The 20604-nt window shown below is 38.1% G+C and overlaps 1 protein-coding gene across 2 annotated transcripts in view; it reads left to right on the forward strand.

Moving 5' to 3' along the window:
• KIF5C (kinesin family member 5C) overlaps nucleotides 1-20317 on the forward strand; it is a 132012-nt gene extending 111695 nt beyond the window's left edge. Inside the window, exons 22-26 of one of the 2 annotated variants that reach the window (XM_034785871.1) lie at nucleotides 2679-2750; nucleotides 3577-3681; nucleotides 5492-5708; nucleotides 7013-7122; nucleotides 16492-20317. In XM_034785871.1, coding sequence (XP_034641762.1) covers nucleotides 2679-2750; nucleotides 3577-3681; nucleotides 5492-5708; nucleotides 7013-7119 — 501 coding nt within the window. In that variant the 3' untranslated portion in view covers nucleotides 7120-7122; nucleotides 16492-20317. Of the gene's footprint in view, nucleotides 1-2678; nucleotides 2751-3576; nucleotides 3682-5491; nucleotides 5709-7012; nucleotides 7123-12564; nucleotides 13998-16491 lie in introns of those variants that run through there. The other variant, XM_034785872.1, reaches the window with a different exon arrangement.
• The last annotated feature ends 287 nt before the right edge of the window (nucleotides 20318-20604 follow it).

The raw sequence follows: 20604 nt of genomic DNA on the forward strand, positions 1-20604 counted from the left end.
CAGAACATGGGGCTCCTGAGGTCCCTTCCTGCCCTACATTTGTATTAGCCTATGAAGGAGGAGTAGATTGTATGGTAGGTTAACATGCTAGCTTTTTACTTCTGAAAACGGAATCTGAAGGGAAAATAAATCTGGTGGTGTTTCTCATAATCCCAGGTGGACATTGGTGTGTGCCCCCAAACTACCACACAATAGGAAGTTTTTTCTGCTCAACTTTGGAATATCCGAGGTAGTTCAGGAAAGATGTGTTTATTCAGAGCTGTATGGTGAAACTTGTTCAGCCCTTGCCAACAATTTGTCTGGCTCTAGCCAGTTTTGTTTTTCCTTTACCTTCTTGAGCAAAACATTCAAACGTTATCTTTTAAAGTTTTTCAGAACTTCATTTTTTAGTAATTCTTCCAGTTACTGTATAAATTGTTGAATTCAAAATATAATATTTTGCAGAGAGTTAATCAAGAAGCATAATTGCTTACATATTTTGTTAATTTATTTTTTTCCTATGAAGCATAAGGCTGTATTGACCCTGGGAGCAGTCTCAAAAATCAGGCTATTTTTATTTTGGAGCTGAACTTTAGGCACCCAGATTTCATATATAAAATATATATATTTGAGAAACATTTCCTGATTTTTAGAAAAAGTGTTTAACTACCCTCCTGATTTCAGATGAGTTATCTTGCAGCTATACTGCTTGTGAATTCTAAGAATAACCTGTGACGATATTGTCCTATTCAGTGAGTAAGGAGCTCAGTTTTAAGCAATAGGACATGGATATTTTGCACCGACTATATTAGATGGTGTTTTTGTTTAAAATCAAGGACCTACTTAAACTGTTGTACACTCATGCACTCTTTTGTTCCTTCCCATGGCATCTCAGAGGGTGTTGCTGCAGCTATATTAAAATATTAGCAATGATCAAAATTTCAGTCGGTAATTACTGCAGCAGGAGGAAAAATCAAGTAAAACAAATTACATGCAACATGTGCCATTTTAGTCCAAGATCATGGCTTTCTTGTGTGCACAGAGAAGTAAGGGAGTGTAAATCTCTGCAAGCATGGTGTGCCTCCTAGGTCACTGTGTGGTGGAGAGAGCTGTCTCCGTGGGGTTGCTATTTCCCTGTCCTGTGCAGGTAGGTCTCCAGCAGGAGACCTGTCTCCAGCAGGGCTGGAGAATGGGCATAGCCTTGACTTGGCCCCCCACTGACTGCCAGCACAGTTGAGACGGTGTGGTGAGGGAAGTAATCAGGAGCAGATGGCTTAGTTTCAGGATGGAACCAGGGTGGGAATTGGGACTCATGCTGCCCCTTGCTTTGGATAAGAGCTTTGGGGTGAGAATAAACTCTGTCTAGCTCTAAATTACATTTTCCCTTCTGAGAGTAGTAATGTGCATCTGTATGTTTGTATTAGAACAGTGTAAGGTAGGTGTTATGAATACAACAGTATATGTGGATAATTGTACATCAGATTTTTTTTTTTTGGGTGTCTGTGGATAATTGGAAGTAAGCACTTCTATCCGTCCTTTTGCAGTAGCACCTCCTTTTTTGGGTTCAGAATCGCTTTCTAGTTTTCCCCACTAAGTGATAAAGATAAGAAGTGGCAGTCCAAAAGCTTATAGCCTTATCGCTCCTGATTTATTGAGTGGCCAGTTCAAATTTCTGTGTGAGAAGATGACAATAAGATAGAAAAGCAAAGGTTGTACTTATCAACTTGGGGCATATCCTTCATACCAGTGCAACATATAAAAAGTAGAGAATGGGTTGGAATTCACTGTTTATCCAAATGATTATGCACATTTCCTTCCTGTAACTGCTTTCTCTGCCCTTCACAGAATGGGCAAAGGATTAAGACTTTTTGTGCTATGCCTCTCGCATTTCTCTTTGAATAAAGTGGCTCTTATGCTGAAGTTTAGCAAAATTAAGTAGTGTTGAAAGATTAGGAATGAACCTGTGGTATTTATAAGGCACCTATCACCTTGGTATCTAAGTGCCTGTATAATGTCACCATCTTTCAGTGCATAGGTTTGGTCAGCAAAATTGTCATAGCATGAATTCAAGGCTCAATGATTTAAGTGTCATTTAATAGCTGGGGACGTTACCACAGCCAGCTTTTGAGACTGTCTTTCTGGTTGGTTTATTTTTTTCTTCAGTGTGTTAGATGTGTTTTCAGAGAGAACTTCACTGCAGACACGTAGCCAAAAACAATGAACTATGGGGATGTGACTGAGTGAGACAGAAGATATACAAACAAGGGTTTAGGTTTTTTGCTAATTACAATTGCTTGCTTTTAGTCACATGAACTAAGCCTTAATTCGTTGTGATGGTTCCTCCTTCCCCCCTTTCCATCCCTCCCCCCCGTTTTACAATCAGTTCAATTTTGGCTGATGTGAAATGATTATGGACAGTAAAGTGAGGTGTGATAGAGGTACTGTTTCACACTAGATAATCACCTTTGTGAAACCATCAGATTTCCACACACCAATTACATCCCAAATTCATGCCCTTCTGTCAACTGATGCAATTCATCAATTTAAAGTTACTTAAACAGTAATGATATATGTATGTTTTCAAGCATACCTGCATATATACTTATAGATAATGTACTCTACATGTTCTTATGTGAGGAGAAATTTTACAACAGTGTCTGCAAAATTTTACTGACTTTTTGTTTAAATTCTATTTCCAGGCAAGAGAACTTCAGACCCTCCACAACCTACGAAAACTCTTTGTTCAAGACCTCACCACTCGAGTCAAAAAAGTAAGTTCAAATATTACTTGGATTTTATTTTAACACAATCTACCCCCTTTCCCCAGTAAAAATATTGCCAGGCTATTGTATTGCGTAGTGTATATAATTCCTGATGTAAATTCAGCAGACTTGTAATTTATTTATCAATGTTCTTATACCATGCCCAATTACCTTGGTTTCTGGGAGCCTGAGAGCTTGCTGGTTGTACTTTGGGGGAGTGAGATTTGAAGTGCTTTCAGCTCTGTCTAGGAAAGTTGAATTCTGCTTCAGCTCCTGTTTTTGAGGCTTTTCCCTCTAACTAGTTATTCAGTGAAGTGGGCTGATCTCACTTATCAGTTCAGTTACTGACTCAGAGTTTAGTGAACCAGAACTGACCCAAACCCACACCTAAAACTTGTGCTGACCTGGGCCGTAATTATGGGCTGTGGTTCTTTTTTATGGTTCAAAACTCCTCATCCTTTCCCCAGGCAAAATAAATTTGAGAAATTCATTGTGCACCTCCGACAAATGATTTTTAGCAGAATTTAAGGTATTTTTTTATCACAGACAAACTGAAATTTTTATCAACATGAAAGCTAGTCAAAAGGCTGCATGGCGCTCCCCTTTCTGGATCCTTAAGGTTTTTTTGTGAAGGTTTTTATTTGTTTAATTTCCATATTGAGGAAATGTAGCTGTTGAGAACACAAAATGAACAGAAAAAGCAATGTCTTTTTTGACCTTTTGTTGAGAAGTAGTCTCCCTTTGGGGAGCTTACAAGACCCCCCAAAACCCTAGCTTTTCCCTCTCCCTGGGTTCAAAGTCTTCGCTCTAATTCTATAATTTGCTCTCTGTACAGAGTGTTGAACTGGACAGCGATGATGGAGGAGGAAGTGCTGCTCAGAAGCAGAAAATTTCCTTTCTTGAGAACAACCTGGAGCAGCTTACAAAGGTTCACAAACAGGTGGGACTAATACCTCTGGCTTCGATTTTAGCAGACACTCTTTAAAAAGAAAGTGGGCTAGTCTGGTAGTTTGTTTTCTTCAGTTAATTTTTAACCATGGTCTTCGCTGAAATTCTAGCCATAGGAGAATCCTGTTTACTTGTTACTATTTTATATTATTCCAAATCATATTTTAATTGACCTTTTTGATGGATGATTTTGTATTTAATTGAGGCTAATTATCTATATAATTACCCTCAGGATAGTTTATTGAAGGTAATTTGCCTCAGATATTGTTAGATTGATTGAAATAATGTTTAAATTGCCAAAATATCCATGATATTCAGTTAAAGTTCATTGCATCAGAAGTAAATCGGAGTCTGAGTTGGTCTCCTGCACTCACAATATTTGTGTAATGAATGCATGTGTCAGGAACATGTGATGCTTGGCATAAATATACATTTATGTACATATATGCCAGTCTAATGTGCTTTGGTAATTGTTTGGGCAAGACTTTATCAATGTGTCCGTACAACATTTAAAAAAACCAAAACTGTTAGTTATCTTCAGTGCCCTTTTATGTAGGGACTAGAGATGAATAAATCCCCCCTTTTGCATGCACACACAAACACACACATCCCTCACTGTCCCTTCGTTTCCCCCTGCTGTCCTCTATTGCTATCTCTGTGACTGTTCTTTCCTGTCTCTAAACGGGTTTGCGGGTATGACCTCTCTTGCCAACAGTGGTTCATGGCTTGAGGGAGAAATTGGGAACTGACAGCAGGGGGAAGTGGAGTGTAGTATGGAAGAGAAGAGGTAGGGTTCTCTGTTCAGGTTAAGGACTGGTTCCTCCCAAGCGTCCTGATGCTGGCCCAGCTCCTGGCAGCCAGAAACCCATTTTCCCTCTGTGATGGGGAATGCCCAGTCACTTCCAGTAGTTCATCTGAAAGTGTAGAAAACTAGCTGTTCCCCCAATATGTTAAATATCTGTGGGTAGTCAGTGTTCTGAGGGTTAATGAATTCATTATTGCTTGATCATTTTTTCCCCTTTTGTGAGGTTTCAGCAGCAGCAGACTGATTCAACAAGCTGTAAATCCTTACTGAAGTAGGAAGAGAGACAGGAAATGGGAGACGAGGCTCTGTTTCACATGCATTTAACCACTAATGATGGTATAGTTCAAGAAGGTAGTGCTGAAGGCAGTCTAAGACATGAAGCAGTCTTGTTAGTAGCATGAAGTTTAAGCATATGGAACACAAAGAGCATCTCTAATTTGATCTTGTATGAATCTGGACAACAAGCTATGGATTTATTTATCTTTGAAATTCAATTTAGGCAGATTTATTTCTGTGTTGAGGTTTACAAATTAAATACAGCTGTCACTGAAAGAGGTTTGACTCTTGCTTTCCTTGTATATCCAAAACTTTCATTACTGGACTTCTCTTTGAACAGCACTATGTAGCTCGAAAGCTTGTCTGTCTCTGTCTCTCTCTTTCACTGACAGAAGTAGGTCCAATAAAAGATATTACCTCACCATCTTCTCTCACTAGTATCCTGGGACCAACACGGCTATTAAAACACAGCATACAAAACTTCCAGGTTTTCAGTGGAAGAACAAGGGAATACCATCTCCTAAATCATTATAGTTGAATAAACCTCCTCTTTCCTGTGTACTTTACAGTGAATTTTACAGAACCCTATTTGTTTCACCCCAGTACATTTCTGTAAGGATGACAGTGAAATCTTCTATCCCCGCAGGACACGATGGCTTATTCACTAGACCACATGGCTTTGCAAAAGGAGTAATACCATTTCTTCTTCTTCCTACTACAGTTGGTACGTGATAATGCAGATCTTCGTTGTGAGCTTCCTAAGCTGGAAAAACGACTTCGAGCTACAGCAGAGAGAGTTAAGACTCTGGAGAGTGCACTGAAGGAAGCCAAGGAGAACGCCATGCGGGACCGCAAACGCTACCAGCAGGAGGTAGATCGCATTAAAGAGGCTGTAAGAGCCAAGAACATGGCAAGGAGAGCACACTCTGCTCAGATTGGTAAGGACATAAAGCAAACAAGGTATTGGGTTGTTCACAAACTTTGTGTACATTTTAAAAGTGCTGTGATAGTAGAAGGCATCCAGGGCAAACTATTGATTCCCAGCTGTGTTTTGCCAGTGCACCCTTCCTTACAGGAAGAACACTTCCATGGGCGATGGGTAATGAAGGCTGGGGAAGGCTAAGCCTCTCCAAACCTCCGCTAATGCTGGGGCCAGGCCATGACTGGGCTCACAGCTCCTCCAGGTGGCCCAGGCTAGGGACTCTTTCAGACTGCTCTGGGTGGCCAGGACTCGAGGCTCCTCTTGACTGCTCTGGGCACCAGAGGGTTGGCCGGGGAGGCTCGGGGTTGCTCTGGGCACCAGCTGGGAGGCTTGGGGGTGGGAGGAGTGGGAGTGGAGCTTATGGCAGAGTGGGGCAGGGCCTCAGACTGAAGGACTGGGGCAAGGGGATAGCCTCCCCGAACAGGGTGTGCACACCACACCCATGGCCACTTCAGGGACCTCACTTTTATAGAACATAACCCACCTGAAGGATAAAGCTCCTCAGATATTTGTTTACTGATTTAAATAGCTTAATGTGTCTTGTGTACTTCTAATGACCTTTCTTAAGTTGGACTGTCTCTTCCATTCCCCTTGTTGCTCTTCCTCCCTCTTCTGCCCCCTTTCTCATCCTCTCACTTCTGTACACACTTTATTTTAAAATGTAATACTGTGCAGCTGAGGGATGTCTGGTGCTACCAGGGCACTGGACAGAATGCACATCAACCATGTAGTGTTTAAAGTGGAATTCATTGTGGAACTTTTTTCAAATCTTGTGGTGGAGCACACCGGAAAACCTGAGGGGGGCAGCAGGGAGCACATATACGTAAATGCTTTCATTCTGCTTCCTCCAGAAAGACCCCCAAAGATGCCTTCTCATCTCCTCCATAGTAGAGGGAGGAAAGTGGGCATATGCAGGTACCTGGGTGGCCAACCCAAGCAGTGGTCACCACGTACAGTCTTCCCCACTCAGCTGCACTGAGAAGTCCTTTTTCCAGAAGCAGAATGTATGAGGTGGTTGTATAGAGGGATGATCGCTGGCAGAAAGCAGGTGCAAGTGATCACCTTTGCAGCATGTGTATGTGGGCAGGGTGAGGGAAGTTGTCACTTTGCCCACAGCCAGAATTTGGTCCAAACTATTGTAGATGTCAGGAAATGCCTAGAACAGTTACTTTTATAACAGTACAGTGAGGTGCTAGAGCAGAAAGTGAGGTGCAATTGCTTCTATGAGTGCTAAATTTTGTTTTGATTTTCACGCTACAGCCAAGCCTATCCGTCCCGGCCATTACCCAGCATCTTCTCCAACAGCTGTTCATGTTATCCGAGGAGGAGGAATGTCAAACTCCAGTTACTACCAGAACATGAAATAAACAGTAAGTGAGTTCAACATGACTTTTAAATCTGTTGCTGTTCAACATTCACTCTTTTTATATCCCATTCTTGTTTCTAGAAAACCTGTGAAGGCTTTTGTATGGAAACTATTTTTCTGGTGGTTTAGTTATGAACAACAATAATAACCATTGTAGTGAGAAGGAATGCACTGTCAGAACACTTTGCAAGCTGCTGGTTTCGATTATCTGTCCTTTCTCATTATATCCAGACCTGAAGCTCAAAAGCTTGTCTCTGTCACCAACAGAATTTGGTCCAATAAAATATATTACCTCCCCCAACCTGTCTCTCTGTGAACAACACAGCGACAACAATCTGCAAGCAATCTTCTTGTTGTGGATGTTTTTTATGTAAACTGAACTGTTACAAATGTAGGCTGAAATATGGAATGTTCAAAAGTAAAACCTGTGTTATATGGAGAAGATTCCCCATGTACAGTGGCTGCCCTTGCAAACTTTCTTTGAATAACTTCATGTGCCTGTTACGCAGCAATGTTCAATTTCTTGTGCCACATTCTACCAAATTCAATAACGTGAGCAGCGAGAGCACTGGTAGTTGTAGTAAACAGAAGGAAGAACAATATGTCAGTGGGCTGATGCCTCAGCCACGCTGCCATTTAGCCAGAGGAAGGGAATCAGTGTTGGCCAACATGTTGAGATTAGCTCTGTGTTTTTACTAGGAAAGTGAAAGGGGAGTTGGGTTGTTTATATTAGAACTCGGTGGGAAACAATTTTTTAGTCTTGCAAAAATGTTGGAGATTTAAAAAAATGTTCCCATGTCAAATTGGGATGCAAAATCAAAATTGCAAATTTTCACAAACCAAAAATCCAAAAAATAATTTGTTTGGGTCAATCAAAACATTTTGTTTTGATAATTTTGAAATGTATTATATTGATTTTGACCATTTTTTTTACTGTAATTAGCAGTTGTTTTGAACAGAAAAACAGAATTTTTGTTTTGAAAATGTCAAATTGAAACATTTTGATAACTTCAAAATCTTTAAGTTGAAAATTTTTCATCAAAACCGACCCTTTCCTGTGAAAAAAGTTGTTTTGATGAATTGTCATTTTCTGATGGAAACAATGTTGTGTTTAGAAAAAAAAATTCTGCCCAGTTCTAGTTCATGTATTATGATTTTCATTGATATTTGATGGTGGTGAAGATCTTACTGCATTGTAAACAAAGGCGTGAATGGCAAAGCTGGCTTTCGGGAAGGCTTTTTTCCCCTCTAGGATCATACAATACAAGCAACATTCAGGATATACAATAGAGGCAATTACACTACATCAAGCATCACTACAGTTTTAATACACTATCTGCAGAATCAGAACATCTCTTTCATGTGTTGTTCCCTCTATCTCATTGTGGTGTGTGTGTGTGGGTGTGTGTGTGTGTGTGTGTGTGTTTTGAAGGTATCACTGTTTATCTGCACAGATTTATTTATAAAACATGCACATTTTGATTAAGAAACTAGAACAATACAAAATCAACATGATACATGTCCAGTGGATTAAAATCTGGCTAATTGATAGGTCTCCATGTTCTAGTAAATGAGAAATTATTATTGAGTGTTTCTAGATGCAGTGTCCAACCTCAGAGATTGGTTTCCTTATGCTACCTAACATAAAATCATTGGGTTGTCCTTATGCTACCTAACATAAAATCATTGCTGATGAAGTTTGCAGATGACCCAAATATTGGGGGAGTGGTGAATAATGAAGAGGACAGGTCACTGATACAGAGCAATCTGGAGTGCTTGGCAAACTGGGTGCAAGCAAACGTTTTGTGTTTTAGTAAGGTCAAATGTAAAATCATGCATCTAGGAAGAAAGTGTATAGGCCGTATTTACAGAATGGGGGACTCTCTCATGGGAAACACTGACTGAAAAAGAGTTCGGGGTCATGGTGGATAATCAGCTAACATGAGCTCACAATGTGATGCTATGGCCAAAAGGGTTGCTAATAATTATATTAATAATATCTAGCTCTTGCATAGCATTTTTCATTAGTAGATCTCAAAGTGCTTCACAAAGGGAGGTCCGTGTCATTATCCCCAGTTTACAGAAGGAGAAACTGAGGCAAGGAGGTGAAGTAACTTGCCCAAGTCCTAGTCCTGTGCCCTATCCACTGAGACACACTATCTGCTCCACAGTGCGATCCTTGGGTGTACAAACAGAGAAATACTGAGCAGGCACAGGAAGGTTATATTACCTCTGCGTTTGTCATTATTGGTGATGGCTACTGGATCACTGTGCCCATTTCTAGTGTCCACAATTCAAGAAAGATGTTGAAAAATTGGAGAGGGCTCAGAGAAGAGCCATAAGAATTATTAAAGGATTGGCAAACCTGCCTTTATAGTAGATTCAAAAGACTCAATCTGTTTAGCCTAACCTTTTCTAGGATAGGCTAAATAGATTAAGGGGTGACTTGATCAGTGTCTTACGAATACCTGTATGGGGAACAGAAATTTGGGAACAGTGGTCTTTTCCTTCTAGCAGACAAAAATATACTAAGATTCCATGGCTGGAAGTTGAAGCTGGATAAATTCAGACTGGAAATGTGGCACAGATTTTTATCAGTGAGGATAATTAACTATTGGAACAACTAATTAAGGGCTGTGGTGGATTCTCCATCACTGGAAATATTTAAATCAAGACTGGATGTTTTTCTAAAAGATATGCTCTAGTTCGACTTTAGCTATTGGATGTGAAGCAGGTATTAATTCAGGGAGGTCCTATGGCTTGTGTTATGCAGGAGATCAGAGTAGGTGATCACAGTGGTCTCTTCTGACCATAAAATATATGCATCTATGAAGCCTAATCCTTTAATCAGTTTGCTGGCTTTAAATGTTTCCTCTCCTCTCTGTTTTCTCAGCTTTGCCTAAGCATCGGCTCCATGTACAGCTTTGATATGTTCCTGAGGCTTTTTCCTCGTTTAGGAATTTTTCTCTGTATATTTAGATTGTGGCTAAATATCCCAACTCGGATATAGTTTGTAGTTTGTTCATACATTCTTTATTGATTTACATTAGCTCCTTGAATGTGAAACTAGTTAAAAATATTTGCCAAGCAGTGAGAACCATGAATGTTCTTCAATATTTGTGCACCAGGTGGAGCCAGTGTGACGCTCCTGAGAATGTTTGTTTTTTAAAGGAATTGCTCATGAAGGGAGGAAATGTGGTTGGTTGGAGCCCCCCCCCCCCACTCCCTTTTTGTGTGCATGACTGCTTCATAAATTTGTTTCCTATAAAGGCTGGAAATTCCTAGCCATCTGATTATCCCCCTTTCTCAGCAGATTCATCATCTCTAGTAAATGTGGCCAGGATTACCACTGGAACAGTGTGCTGACTTCACATGGTTAACTCCATGCTGATGCTGATGTTGATGTTAATACCGAAGTTTTTTGTAAACATATTGTTCACTTTTTTTATATTTTCTACATTTTCCGGGCAGATTTCAATTGAAAAACTATTAGCTAACAGTTTAAATTAGTCACGAGGATTTCAAATGAGCAAAGCGGCTTCTACTGGGAGAACCAGCAATGTATCCTCTCTTGTGTTACTTTGTAACTCACTGTCTCCTAAAAGTGCTTTATTTCTTCAATATTTTAAAATTCTAATTATTATTTTAGGCAGTTAGTAGCTTTACTTAGCTGTACAGTTCCATCGCACTGACTAAAATGACTTGGACTCTAGCCAGGTGCCTGTCAGTTGTGAAAGAGGCTGAGGGATGGTTATGTTCTTTTCAGTGATTTTGACTTTTTTCCCCTCCCTTAAGGATGGCTCTTATTCTGCTATTTTGTGACTCTTCTCTGGTTTCTTTTTTGAAAGTTTGCTGTTTCCTTTAGGCACTAAGCGTTCTTGGATACTGTGTGTTTTTTTTGCTGAGAATGCTTCTTGTCATACATGCATGCAAACCATCCGTCTAATCACATTCACGCTATTTAATATCCTGTGTGGGTTGTTTTTGCTGCTTGTGTTTGACTTGAGCCCTGTTGCTACAGGCAGCATATTTTTGCTATAGATGAATTGGGCAAGCCTTTGCTGGGGTTTTTCATGTATTAGCTCATTCTTAATTGAAGTTTGCTTTTTGGTCTTGCCAGCAACATAACCCAAGAACTTCATTGTATTGTCATCTACACATAATTACAAAGGAAAAGTGTACAGTAAGAGGCATATAAGAAGTTTTACAACAAGAACTATACTGGGAAAAATAAACTGTATCCGTATATACTGAGTGTGCCTTTAGGAAATCATCTGCACAAAAGTACAATAATAAATGGCAAAATCAAATCTGCTACATAGCAGGTGCAGGAAGCCCTCAAACAAACAGAACTGCAGAAGTGGTCAACTTCTCAGAGACACCCTGTTCACAGCTTCCATGTTCTAGGAGCACACTGTTGCTGAACACCCTGTATCAACAGACCTTAGAACTAAATCTGTCTGAAACTGGAAATTTCCTGCAAACCAAAGATTCTGAAATTTTTTAATTTCGGACACACTGATACATGATGTTTCTGAAATGAAACATGTCCCCTGGATCAGCAGCTGTGCATGAAATTGAGGTGATTCTTGAAAGTTTGTCTTCACAAACCATTCTGGGTTCAACAAATCAGCATTTTTGACAAACCTGTCATATATATTTAATTTTTTTTTCAAGTTTTAATCCCACTAGAACAGAAAACCAACACAGCTATAAGCTGGATTCTGTTTTGGTACTTGCATCATCCATAGATTTTTTTTTTTTTGTTATTTAATTTCCAGTTGCAGGACCAAATTCACTCTGTTACATCTATGCAACCCTATTAAAAATGGTACATGTGTAATATAAGGTAGTTTTTGATAAGGGGAATATTTCTTACTGATCACTATGCTTGAGTCATAAAAGACATTACTTGAATTTTAGATCCTAGAATATGGTGGTTAACAATTGGTCAGCTGAATAACTTTGATCTGAAAGTCACTGATACAATAAATATGGAACTTCATGTTACTATTTTTAGAGTTGCTACTTCAGAATATAACTATATACTTTGCATTTTTTTTCTTTTTAACTCAATTATGTTGCCAAAATCTAGGAGGGCAACTTCATTCTCTAGTCCATTAATATGCCTTGGTCAATTTACTGAATTGTTTACTCTCTGAGATTACATTGGCCCTGCAGCTAAGGGCCAGTACTCTGCAACCAGGCTGAGCAAGTGATCCCTGGCTAGATACAGTAGTCCAAATGCTTTGAGATCTTTGGATGAAAGCCACTGCATAACTGTCAGTGTATTATTAAAATGGAGTGTCTTGCACAGATACTCACACAGATTATTTTCACAGCATAGCTGATAAGTCATCACCATTGCACCCCATCATTTGAATTGTTTTAGAACTCCTGAAATAAAATTGTGCCCTGCTGAACTTCCTTTATAATCTCTCAACAGCAATGAAACAGGAATGTGATTCCTACATGGACTGTTTATTGTCAAGTGGCGTAGTCTACCCTATCTCCAGAATGGAAATTTTATGACATGATGAGGGAAGTTCTCTTAATAGCCCATTGATCATTTCACACTAGAGATAAGTCATTTATTGCTGTTGGTCTGGTCATTTATGTTAACTTATTAATCACAACATGGTAACGCATTTGTCAGTAAGTTAGTGCTATTTTTGCCATTTCTACTAGCTCCAATGGTGCACAGACTTGGATAAACAGTTGTAAATATAAAAAGCTAGATCTGGACAAAGAAACCAAGACACTCAATCAAGACTTTGATTGCCCATCATGGTCCCATTGTGCAAGGAGCTGTACACATCTAGTAAAAAGACCGTCTCTAGCTCAGGGAACTTAGCATATGACAAGACAGCAGGTGGAGGAAAGAAAGATGGGGAATGAGGAGAAGAAGGGAACAGGGAAATAATTGGCATAAGTAGCAGTTATAGCAGATCAGCTGCTTAACCATTGTCAAGTGTTTCATAAGCATCATGTCAGAGGTGTTAAGCCCTGTCCACATTAGAGAAATTTGCAAAATGTGCAAACCTCAAATGTAGATGTGCTGCACTGATATAAAGTACGTTTTTTTGCTGGTGTGGCTACTCCATTAATTTACTAGATAAATCTTACCAGTGTCATCTTCACTTCACATAAGTAAACTGTGTCTGCATTAGAAGCTGGCCCACATGTAAGTACATCAATGTAGTTACTCTGGTGCCAGTGTCTAATGGAGACAGAACATCAAGGAATTCTAAATTTCTACTTCGGTTCCACAATTACTTAGCCAGTTTTTAACCAATTCTTATCATTACAAACTCAGAGTAGATAAACTAAAGCTGTTCAAAATTTTTTGAATTTCAAAGAAATTTTTAGAATTTACAAATTTTGACTTTTGGAGAAAAGTGTGTGGTGGAAGATTTTTGTTTTATTTGTAAAAATCTCTTCCTCCCCGTACGCGCACACAGTCTCCTTCTGACTAGCTGCAAATCGCACCCAAATACCAGAATTTGGTTGCGCATTTTAGTTTCTGTGATGCTCAGCCAGGGAATGTAAAGATACATGGCCAAGTTAAAAACTACATTTAAAAGAAAAGAGTCAACTTGTGTTACTAAATGCAACTTAAACTTTTTAAACTGCAAATTTCAAATGGCTCATTTATTTTTCACCATTCATCTGGTGAAGAGGAGAAGGGATGGTGCAGGGGGTGAGAAGGAGGTTGCTGAATTTTGTTCGGTTTGGACATTGCAAATAGAGTAGTCAGTTTTCATTTTCTGCTTTTCATGCTGTCATACAAATGTCTAGGTTGCAAACACTGCAGGGAATGCTCAAACCTAGATGAGTTGTTTTCATGTATTTTTTTTTAAGTTTTATAAAAATAATTTGTATTAATAAAAGCAACAAGGAGTCCGGTGGCACCTTAAAGACTAATAGATTTATTTGGGCATAAGCTTTCATGGATAAAAAACCTCACTTCTTCAGATGCAAGTTTTTTGAATTTCAAAAAACTTCTTCAGATGCAAGTGAGGTTTTTTACTCACGAAAGCTTATGCCCAGATAAATCAGATAGTCCTTAAGGTGCCACCGGACTCCTTTTTTGTTTTTGTGGATACAGACTAACACGGCTACCCCTGATACTTGTATTAATAGCAGCTTTTAAGAAAAGTGAATAAATAAAACACAAAGTCAGGGCCTGACTGATCCTTGAAGTGTGACCGTAGTAATTCACATTGTTGACTTTGAACTGGGTACTGAAGAAGAGAAAAAAAATGCAGCAGTTCTTGTTCTGGGGGCATGCCCAGAGCAGTGGGCACTATGGCCATTCATGGCTGCTCAGTGGCTTTTGGGGGGCTGTGACATCCAGGCATAGTTTAAAGCATTCCTGATCCTGCTCTAATTATAGCTGGGGCTGGACTTGCCTCCACAGTCCCAGGAATCGGGGGAGCAGAAAAGTAACACTGAGCAGAGCTCTGGTGCAGCTGAGGATCTGAGCCTTGGAGGGTCAAGTGTGGAAAGCCAAAAGCTTTCACAACACCCTCTCTCTCTCTCACAAACCACCTTGTTAGAGAGAAGCTTAATGAACACAAAAGCATCCCCCAAAACTTTGTTTGCTACCAGCACTCCAGCAACACTACTCTGAAATGCTGACCTGCAACCTGGAAATCATTATCCAGATAATGATATACAAATAAGCAAGCTGGTGTGCTTGGAGCCCATTATCTGTGTGGAAATACCAAGCAGACTAGCCAATGATAGGTAGGAAGCCTACAAATGTATTCAGTTCTTCCTTGATGATATATGAATGTCTTCATGTTTCAGTCTTCAAAGAGGCTTGTTCCCTGCTCCTCCTACTCTTACTTGATATTTGCTGAAATTTGCATGACACCTTATTTAGTAAGAGGTGGGGAAATGCAAATGGAAATACTTTTACAATAGAAGTAATGCCACTCGTGGTCTATTGAAATTATGAAAGCAATATGTGTTGGGATCTGTATAAATGAAATACTGTGTAAACATAGGCTAGTCATGTATATCTGTGCCTTTTCCTAATCCTGAAATCTATGGTATGTTCCCAGCACCTCCCCATCCTTACGCAAGCTAGAACATTATTTAGTCAACCAATAAAAAGCATATATTAAAAACTGCTCTGGTTAGTTGGCAAGAATTTACAAGCAGAGTGAGTAGAAGCTGACATACTGTCCCTGCATTTGTTTCAAAGCAAACTTAAAGAAAAAAATTCAGTGTTTTGGTATTGAAAACACAAGTAAAAATAAATGTTGGCTCCATTGACTTTTTAATTGCGTTTTGGATAACAGCATTTATTCTTTTTTTTATTTACCATAACAAACTTACAAGAAAAAGTGAATAATTGGATTGCCTGGCAGCAAGACTTTGATCTTCCTCTAATCTCCAATTATTGTTATAACCAGCCATGCAGAAAAGTATTAAATATATTAATTTGTTTAGTGATAGGCAAATGAAACAGGGAATTTTGAGATGATATATATATAATATAATGGGAAGCCTGTGACATGATTTAAAATCAAATATTTTTCTTGGAAGCAAATTCTTCCAAGTTGCTGTTTGTGAAATTATTTTAATGTACTTTAAGTAGCTTCCCCTTGTACTTGGCTGTTTTATATACCTTGAACTTTGTTTCCTAAAATTGTTTGTTTCCATTATTTGTGGTGGATAAGAAGGATGTAGGTTGTACAAGAAGATGAGTATCTCTTTGTTAAGACATACATTGAACCTTTGGATGTGATTTGTTTTTCTTTATCCACATCCTGCTGTGGTTACAAACTCAAATACAGATATGTTCCTTACTAAATAATATTTAGACAAATGGGCTTGATAGTAAAGATATTTCGCTACCTAAAACCACCTTTAAATATATCCCATTCTGAAATTGTACATCTCTACTGTTATATCCATATACCTAGCAATAGAGGGAAAGCCCTATTAAAAGGTTGAGGGGAAAGGAGGAAAAAAGCAATTAAGTACTCTATGATTGTAAATAGTCCAATGGGACATATTTAAATAAGGACACCCTATTACATTTTAGATGGAAAAGAATGATTTTCACCATGGTTATTAATATTAATGTATTGTGCCAATTGTGTACTAGGGGCTTTAAAAATAGATACGAAAAAATTCCCTGCCCTCATAGCTTACTGTCTAAGGCCCCATCCTGCAAACGCTTAGACGCATGTTTAACTTCAAGCATATGAGTAATTCCATTTGATATCTGGAATACTCCCGTGCTTAAAGCTCTTTATGTGAGTAGTGTGTTTACAGGATTGGACCCAATAAATGTTCCCTTGCTGACCTAAATGTTCACTAACTTTTTTTTTCTCTCTCTCTTCTCCTCTTTTGACAGGTCAGGCTCCACGTAGCATGTTAAAAGACAGACATTAATTCACTGATTTTTTTTTTTTCTTCTTCAACCTGCTCTGCGTCCTGTTCATCATGTACTTTCTACAGCCATCTGCAGTGCACTTTTTTTCAAATAATTTGAGCTTCATAGAATCTCCATGTGTACAGAAGTGTGTTCAGCTCAGCTCTTCTTTGGAAACATGTACAATATCTGTAACATATCCATCTAAGTAACAATAGAAGGTCTGCCGTTCAAAATATCTTCCATTGACTTCATTTTACCCCTTGGCGCTGGTTAAGTTGGGAGTTCTCTGCTGGCACTGATGCTGTTTGAAGTACTCTGTGGCATCAGTAAATCCTGACTTCTGGCATCAAAGAGTTAATCATTCATTGACCAAGTGCCATCAAAGGCAGTTGATTGTGTTCTATCATGACTGATTTACTGTATAATATACATATTATTTTATATTTTTAGGGGATGAAAATGTGCTGCTATATTATTAAAATAGTTTAAACACATTTTCTGAAGTAAATTTCCCCAAAGAAGCATTTTTAATATCCTGGTAAAATCTTTGGACCTGTATAAAAATATCCTTTACTATCATACCTATTAAAGATCAAACTATGGAATGGAGAGAAATCTGTTAGTATAGCATTACATTTTGAAGTTCAGTGGTCACACCAACTATCTTAACATCTGATCTGCTTGTAATTCTGCCTATGATGAGATGGGTATTCCCTGAATTTGATAGCTAGACATTGAGTTTATAAGCATTGTTCATCATGAAATTCTGAAAGTTTTCAAAATGCTGCAGAAATCTTGTTTTGAAAAAAAGTGAAATGCTTCCCCCTTCATCATTTTTCTGGCAAGCCCTGATATGTTCATATTGGAATTCAGAAATGGGAGCTAATAGTCTCTTGGGTACCTAGAGAAAATTCTATTGAGTTCTCCTAAGAGAGTATGGGGGTACATACTTCAATTGTGCTGTGCAAAGAGAATTTAGGAAGATGGCACATGTTAATATAGCATTGTGCAGGGGCAAAGAATGTAAATAATAAATTCATACTGGAACTGGATAATATGCAAGTCTGCCTTTGGATAACTTTAGCTCATTCAACCAATAATGAGACTACTTGCCTTTTTTGGAATCTCTTTTAGTGCCAGATATGAAGTTTCCATCTTCACAGCAGGGGGCACTGGAATCACCATGGAAAAGCTAGGTTGGCAGGCCAAAGTCAAAGCTCTTACGTTGTATACCTACTGCTTTTGTTTCACATGTGCATATCAAACTATGTCTTAAAGCAGTATAGATTTCAAGATGACTAAAGCAAGAGTATACCCCTTTAGTCTTGGTTGCTGCTGTATATTCTTATTTAATGTTAGGGTTAGTTTGGGGGTTCTGAATGTGTCCTGTGTGTTGGTAGACATATATTTAAAAATATTTAACCTGCTATAGAGAATATCTAAAGATTCTGAATTGACTTCAGACTTTTTTTTCTACAAAAATTTTTTAGAAAGCTCTCAATTATAGCACAGTAAGTTGGATTTAATTTATTTTTTTTAAATGTTGCACTATTTTGGGGAGCATTTTGTTAAAAGTATTTAATAAAGACTGCAAATTTGCATTTAATTTATTTTGTATTTTCCTAGGTTTCATTTTTTATTTTTCTTTAAAATATGTGCACAGGCACCACCAGGAAAATGAACTGTGAACTTGTCATATGCGATTTCCAGTAATGAGACTATTTCAAAGTTACCCTGTGCTATCTTAATAGCCGCGTATAGCTAAAATTTGTGTATTTAACAAAGTATCAACTCTCTTCTTCTTTTGTTTCTAAAACCGTTGTCTGAGTGGAATGCCAACTATGAATTACTATCATTTTATTGTACAGCAAACATTCTGTATTATTTCTTTATATGCTGAAGTCATATAACTGGGCTACTGTAGAATATGTTTTTCCTGTATCCTTGATTTGAAATCTGTCACACAGCTATATTTAAAAATTGCTTCTGCTTAAAAACAAAGCCCAGGTTCCACATCAGAACATAAAGCAAAATCATCCTGTTATGCATAACAGTTTAGATAGTTATCTTCAGTTTCATTGATGAGTTAACTCTGATGTCTCTTAGATAATCATGCTAGTGCTGATCAGCCAGTCAGTCCATCTAGCTTAGATCACTTAAGCGCCTCAGAGTTAACTTTCAGATCCTACCTTTGATAACTTTATCACTGAAATGCTGAAGAGGTATATTATACTGTAATCCTCAAAATGGAGGACTGAAAATTTCTATAATTTGAACTCATGAATGTGTTGCTATAATTTATGCTGCTGCTAGTATCTTCCATTCTTAAGACTGGTTTAGGTAACGGTTTAATTTCATCCTACATAATTTGCATTCAACATTTTTGTACTACTTTTACATTATCTTACATATTTTATACACAAATGGAAACCACGCCTCTGCTACTCAGAGCTCAAAAGTCTGTATTTTGCTATTACAATTAATGCTGTTGTGCTTCCTTTTTGAATGTCATATTACATATTTATTCTAGATGTTTGTTTGCAAGGAAACTGATTTAAATAATTTAGATTAAATTTCCTATGTAAAACTTCACACAGGACAAGTTTTATTAAGATAATGGAGATGCTTTCATGGATTGACTTGCAATATGGAACTAAAGTGCACATTTTTCATTTTGCTACTAATTAACAGCATGTTCTGCTCAGTTGTTTTTTTTTTTTTACTAATGAGTTCTATTATCTTGTGTTTTATCCTCAAATTCATCTTTTATTTATTGAAATGTGTTTTTGTTTTTGCTGAAAGTAAGGAATGCTTTAAAAGCTTGAAAGATCCTGGCTGATAGGTGCAACCAAGTGTGTATTTCACCAAACAAGGGTGAGAATAGATTATCTTGAATGTATTGGAAACTTTTAAAAATAGATTCTTAACTACGTTAATGTCTGTCTACAACAGACTTCTGAGTGACTTTTTTAAACTTCAATTCATGAAGAACCAGGAATTAACATACCCTTGCAATTCTCAGGTAGATTTGTAACTGTAGAATATGTGAAATAGAGTGCAATCCTCATTAGTTCATTAAATATGAACAAATCTTTAACTAAACCAAATCACTCTTTGGATTCCATATATCTGAAGGGAATAAGTGTTTGAGGATTGTGGCTTCATACAATAGTGTGAATGTAATTTTCCTTTGGGGAGGGGACAGCAAGGAGTGGAAAATAACTTTTTATAATATAAAGAAGATACCCATGACAAGAAAGGGAATCATTAAATCATACTAGCAGGATAATCTTAATTGACCTTTGCTGTGATATCTTTGCTTTAAGGACTTTATGAACTGAAAAACACACAAATATCTGCTAAACAACTACAGAAACCACACTTTAGAGTCTGTCTTAAACAACTTTGTCTGTCAATTTGAAATACTTTTCATTTCAGGAGGACTATGGGGACTGAGGCATTCTGTAGAATTATACGTGTCTAGTTTGTAAAGTGTGTAATGTGTACTGCAGATGTGTATTTTCTGGGCTCTGTGTATCTGTACAGTAGTGTTCATTTTAGGAAAAATTAAATTGTGGACACGTTTTGGTGGTAACCAGGGGAATAAATTGCCACTACAGCAAATAATGCTGTAATGTATTAAACTCTTAACAGCAGATCTGAACCCCTCTCCCCCTTCCATGGCTAAATCTTTTAATCTTGGTTCTAAATTACTATCTATTAAAGATGTATGGATACACTGGCAGACTGCATGATGTATCATTTAAAAACTGTTGAAGTGGAAAATAAAATTGAATTAAACTTTCTTGTATGCTGTGTTTGTGGCATGTATTAACAACATCTATGGTGCTGACATGTCTTTTTGGCTTTTTTCACCAAGAAATCTCGGCTCCTGGCATTATGGAAGTTAATTATTTTTGTGGCAAGCAGTATAAATGTACTGGAGCACTTGAAAAATGTCTGCATTTTAATCCTCCCCTAAAGGTGTGAGGTAGTTAGAGTTTTTCCATGTGCTCTACGGGAGCATGTGCGGGAGTGGGGACTCTACCCCCCCTTTTACAACTGCTTCTTCCCTTCCAGCTCCCCACCCAA

This window comes from Trachemys scripta, chromosome 11 (assembly GCF_013100865.1).
Source record: "Trachemys scripta elegans isolate TJP31775 chromosome 11, CAS_Tse_1.0, whole genome shotgun sequence".
Lineage (NCBI taxonomy): Eukaryota > Metazoa > Chordata > Testudines > Emydidae > Trachemys > Trachemys scripta.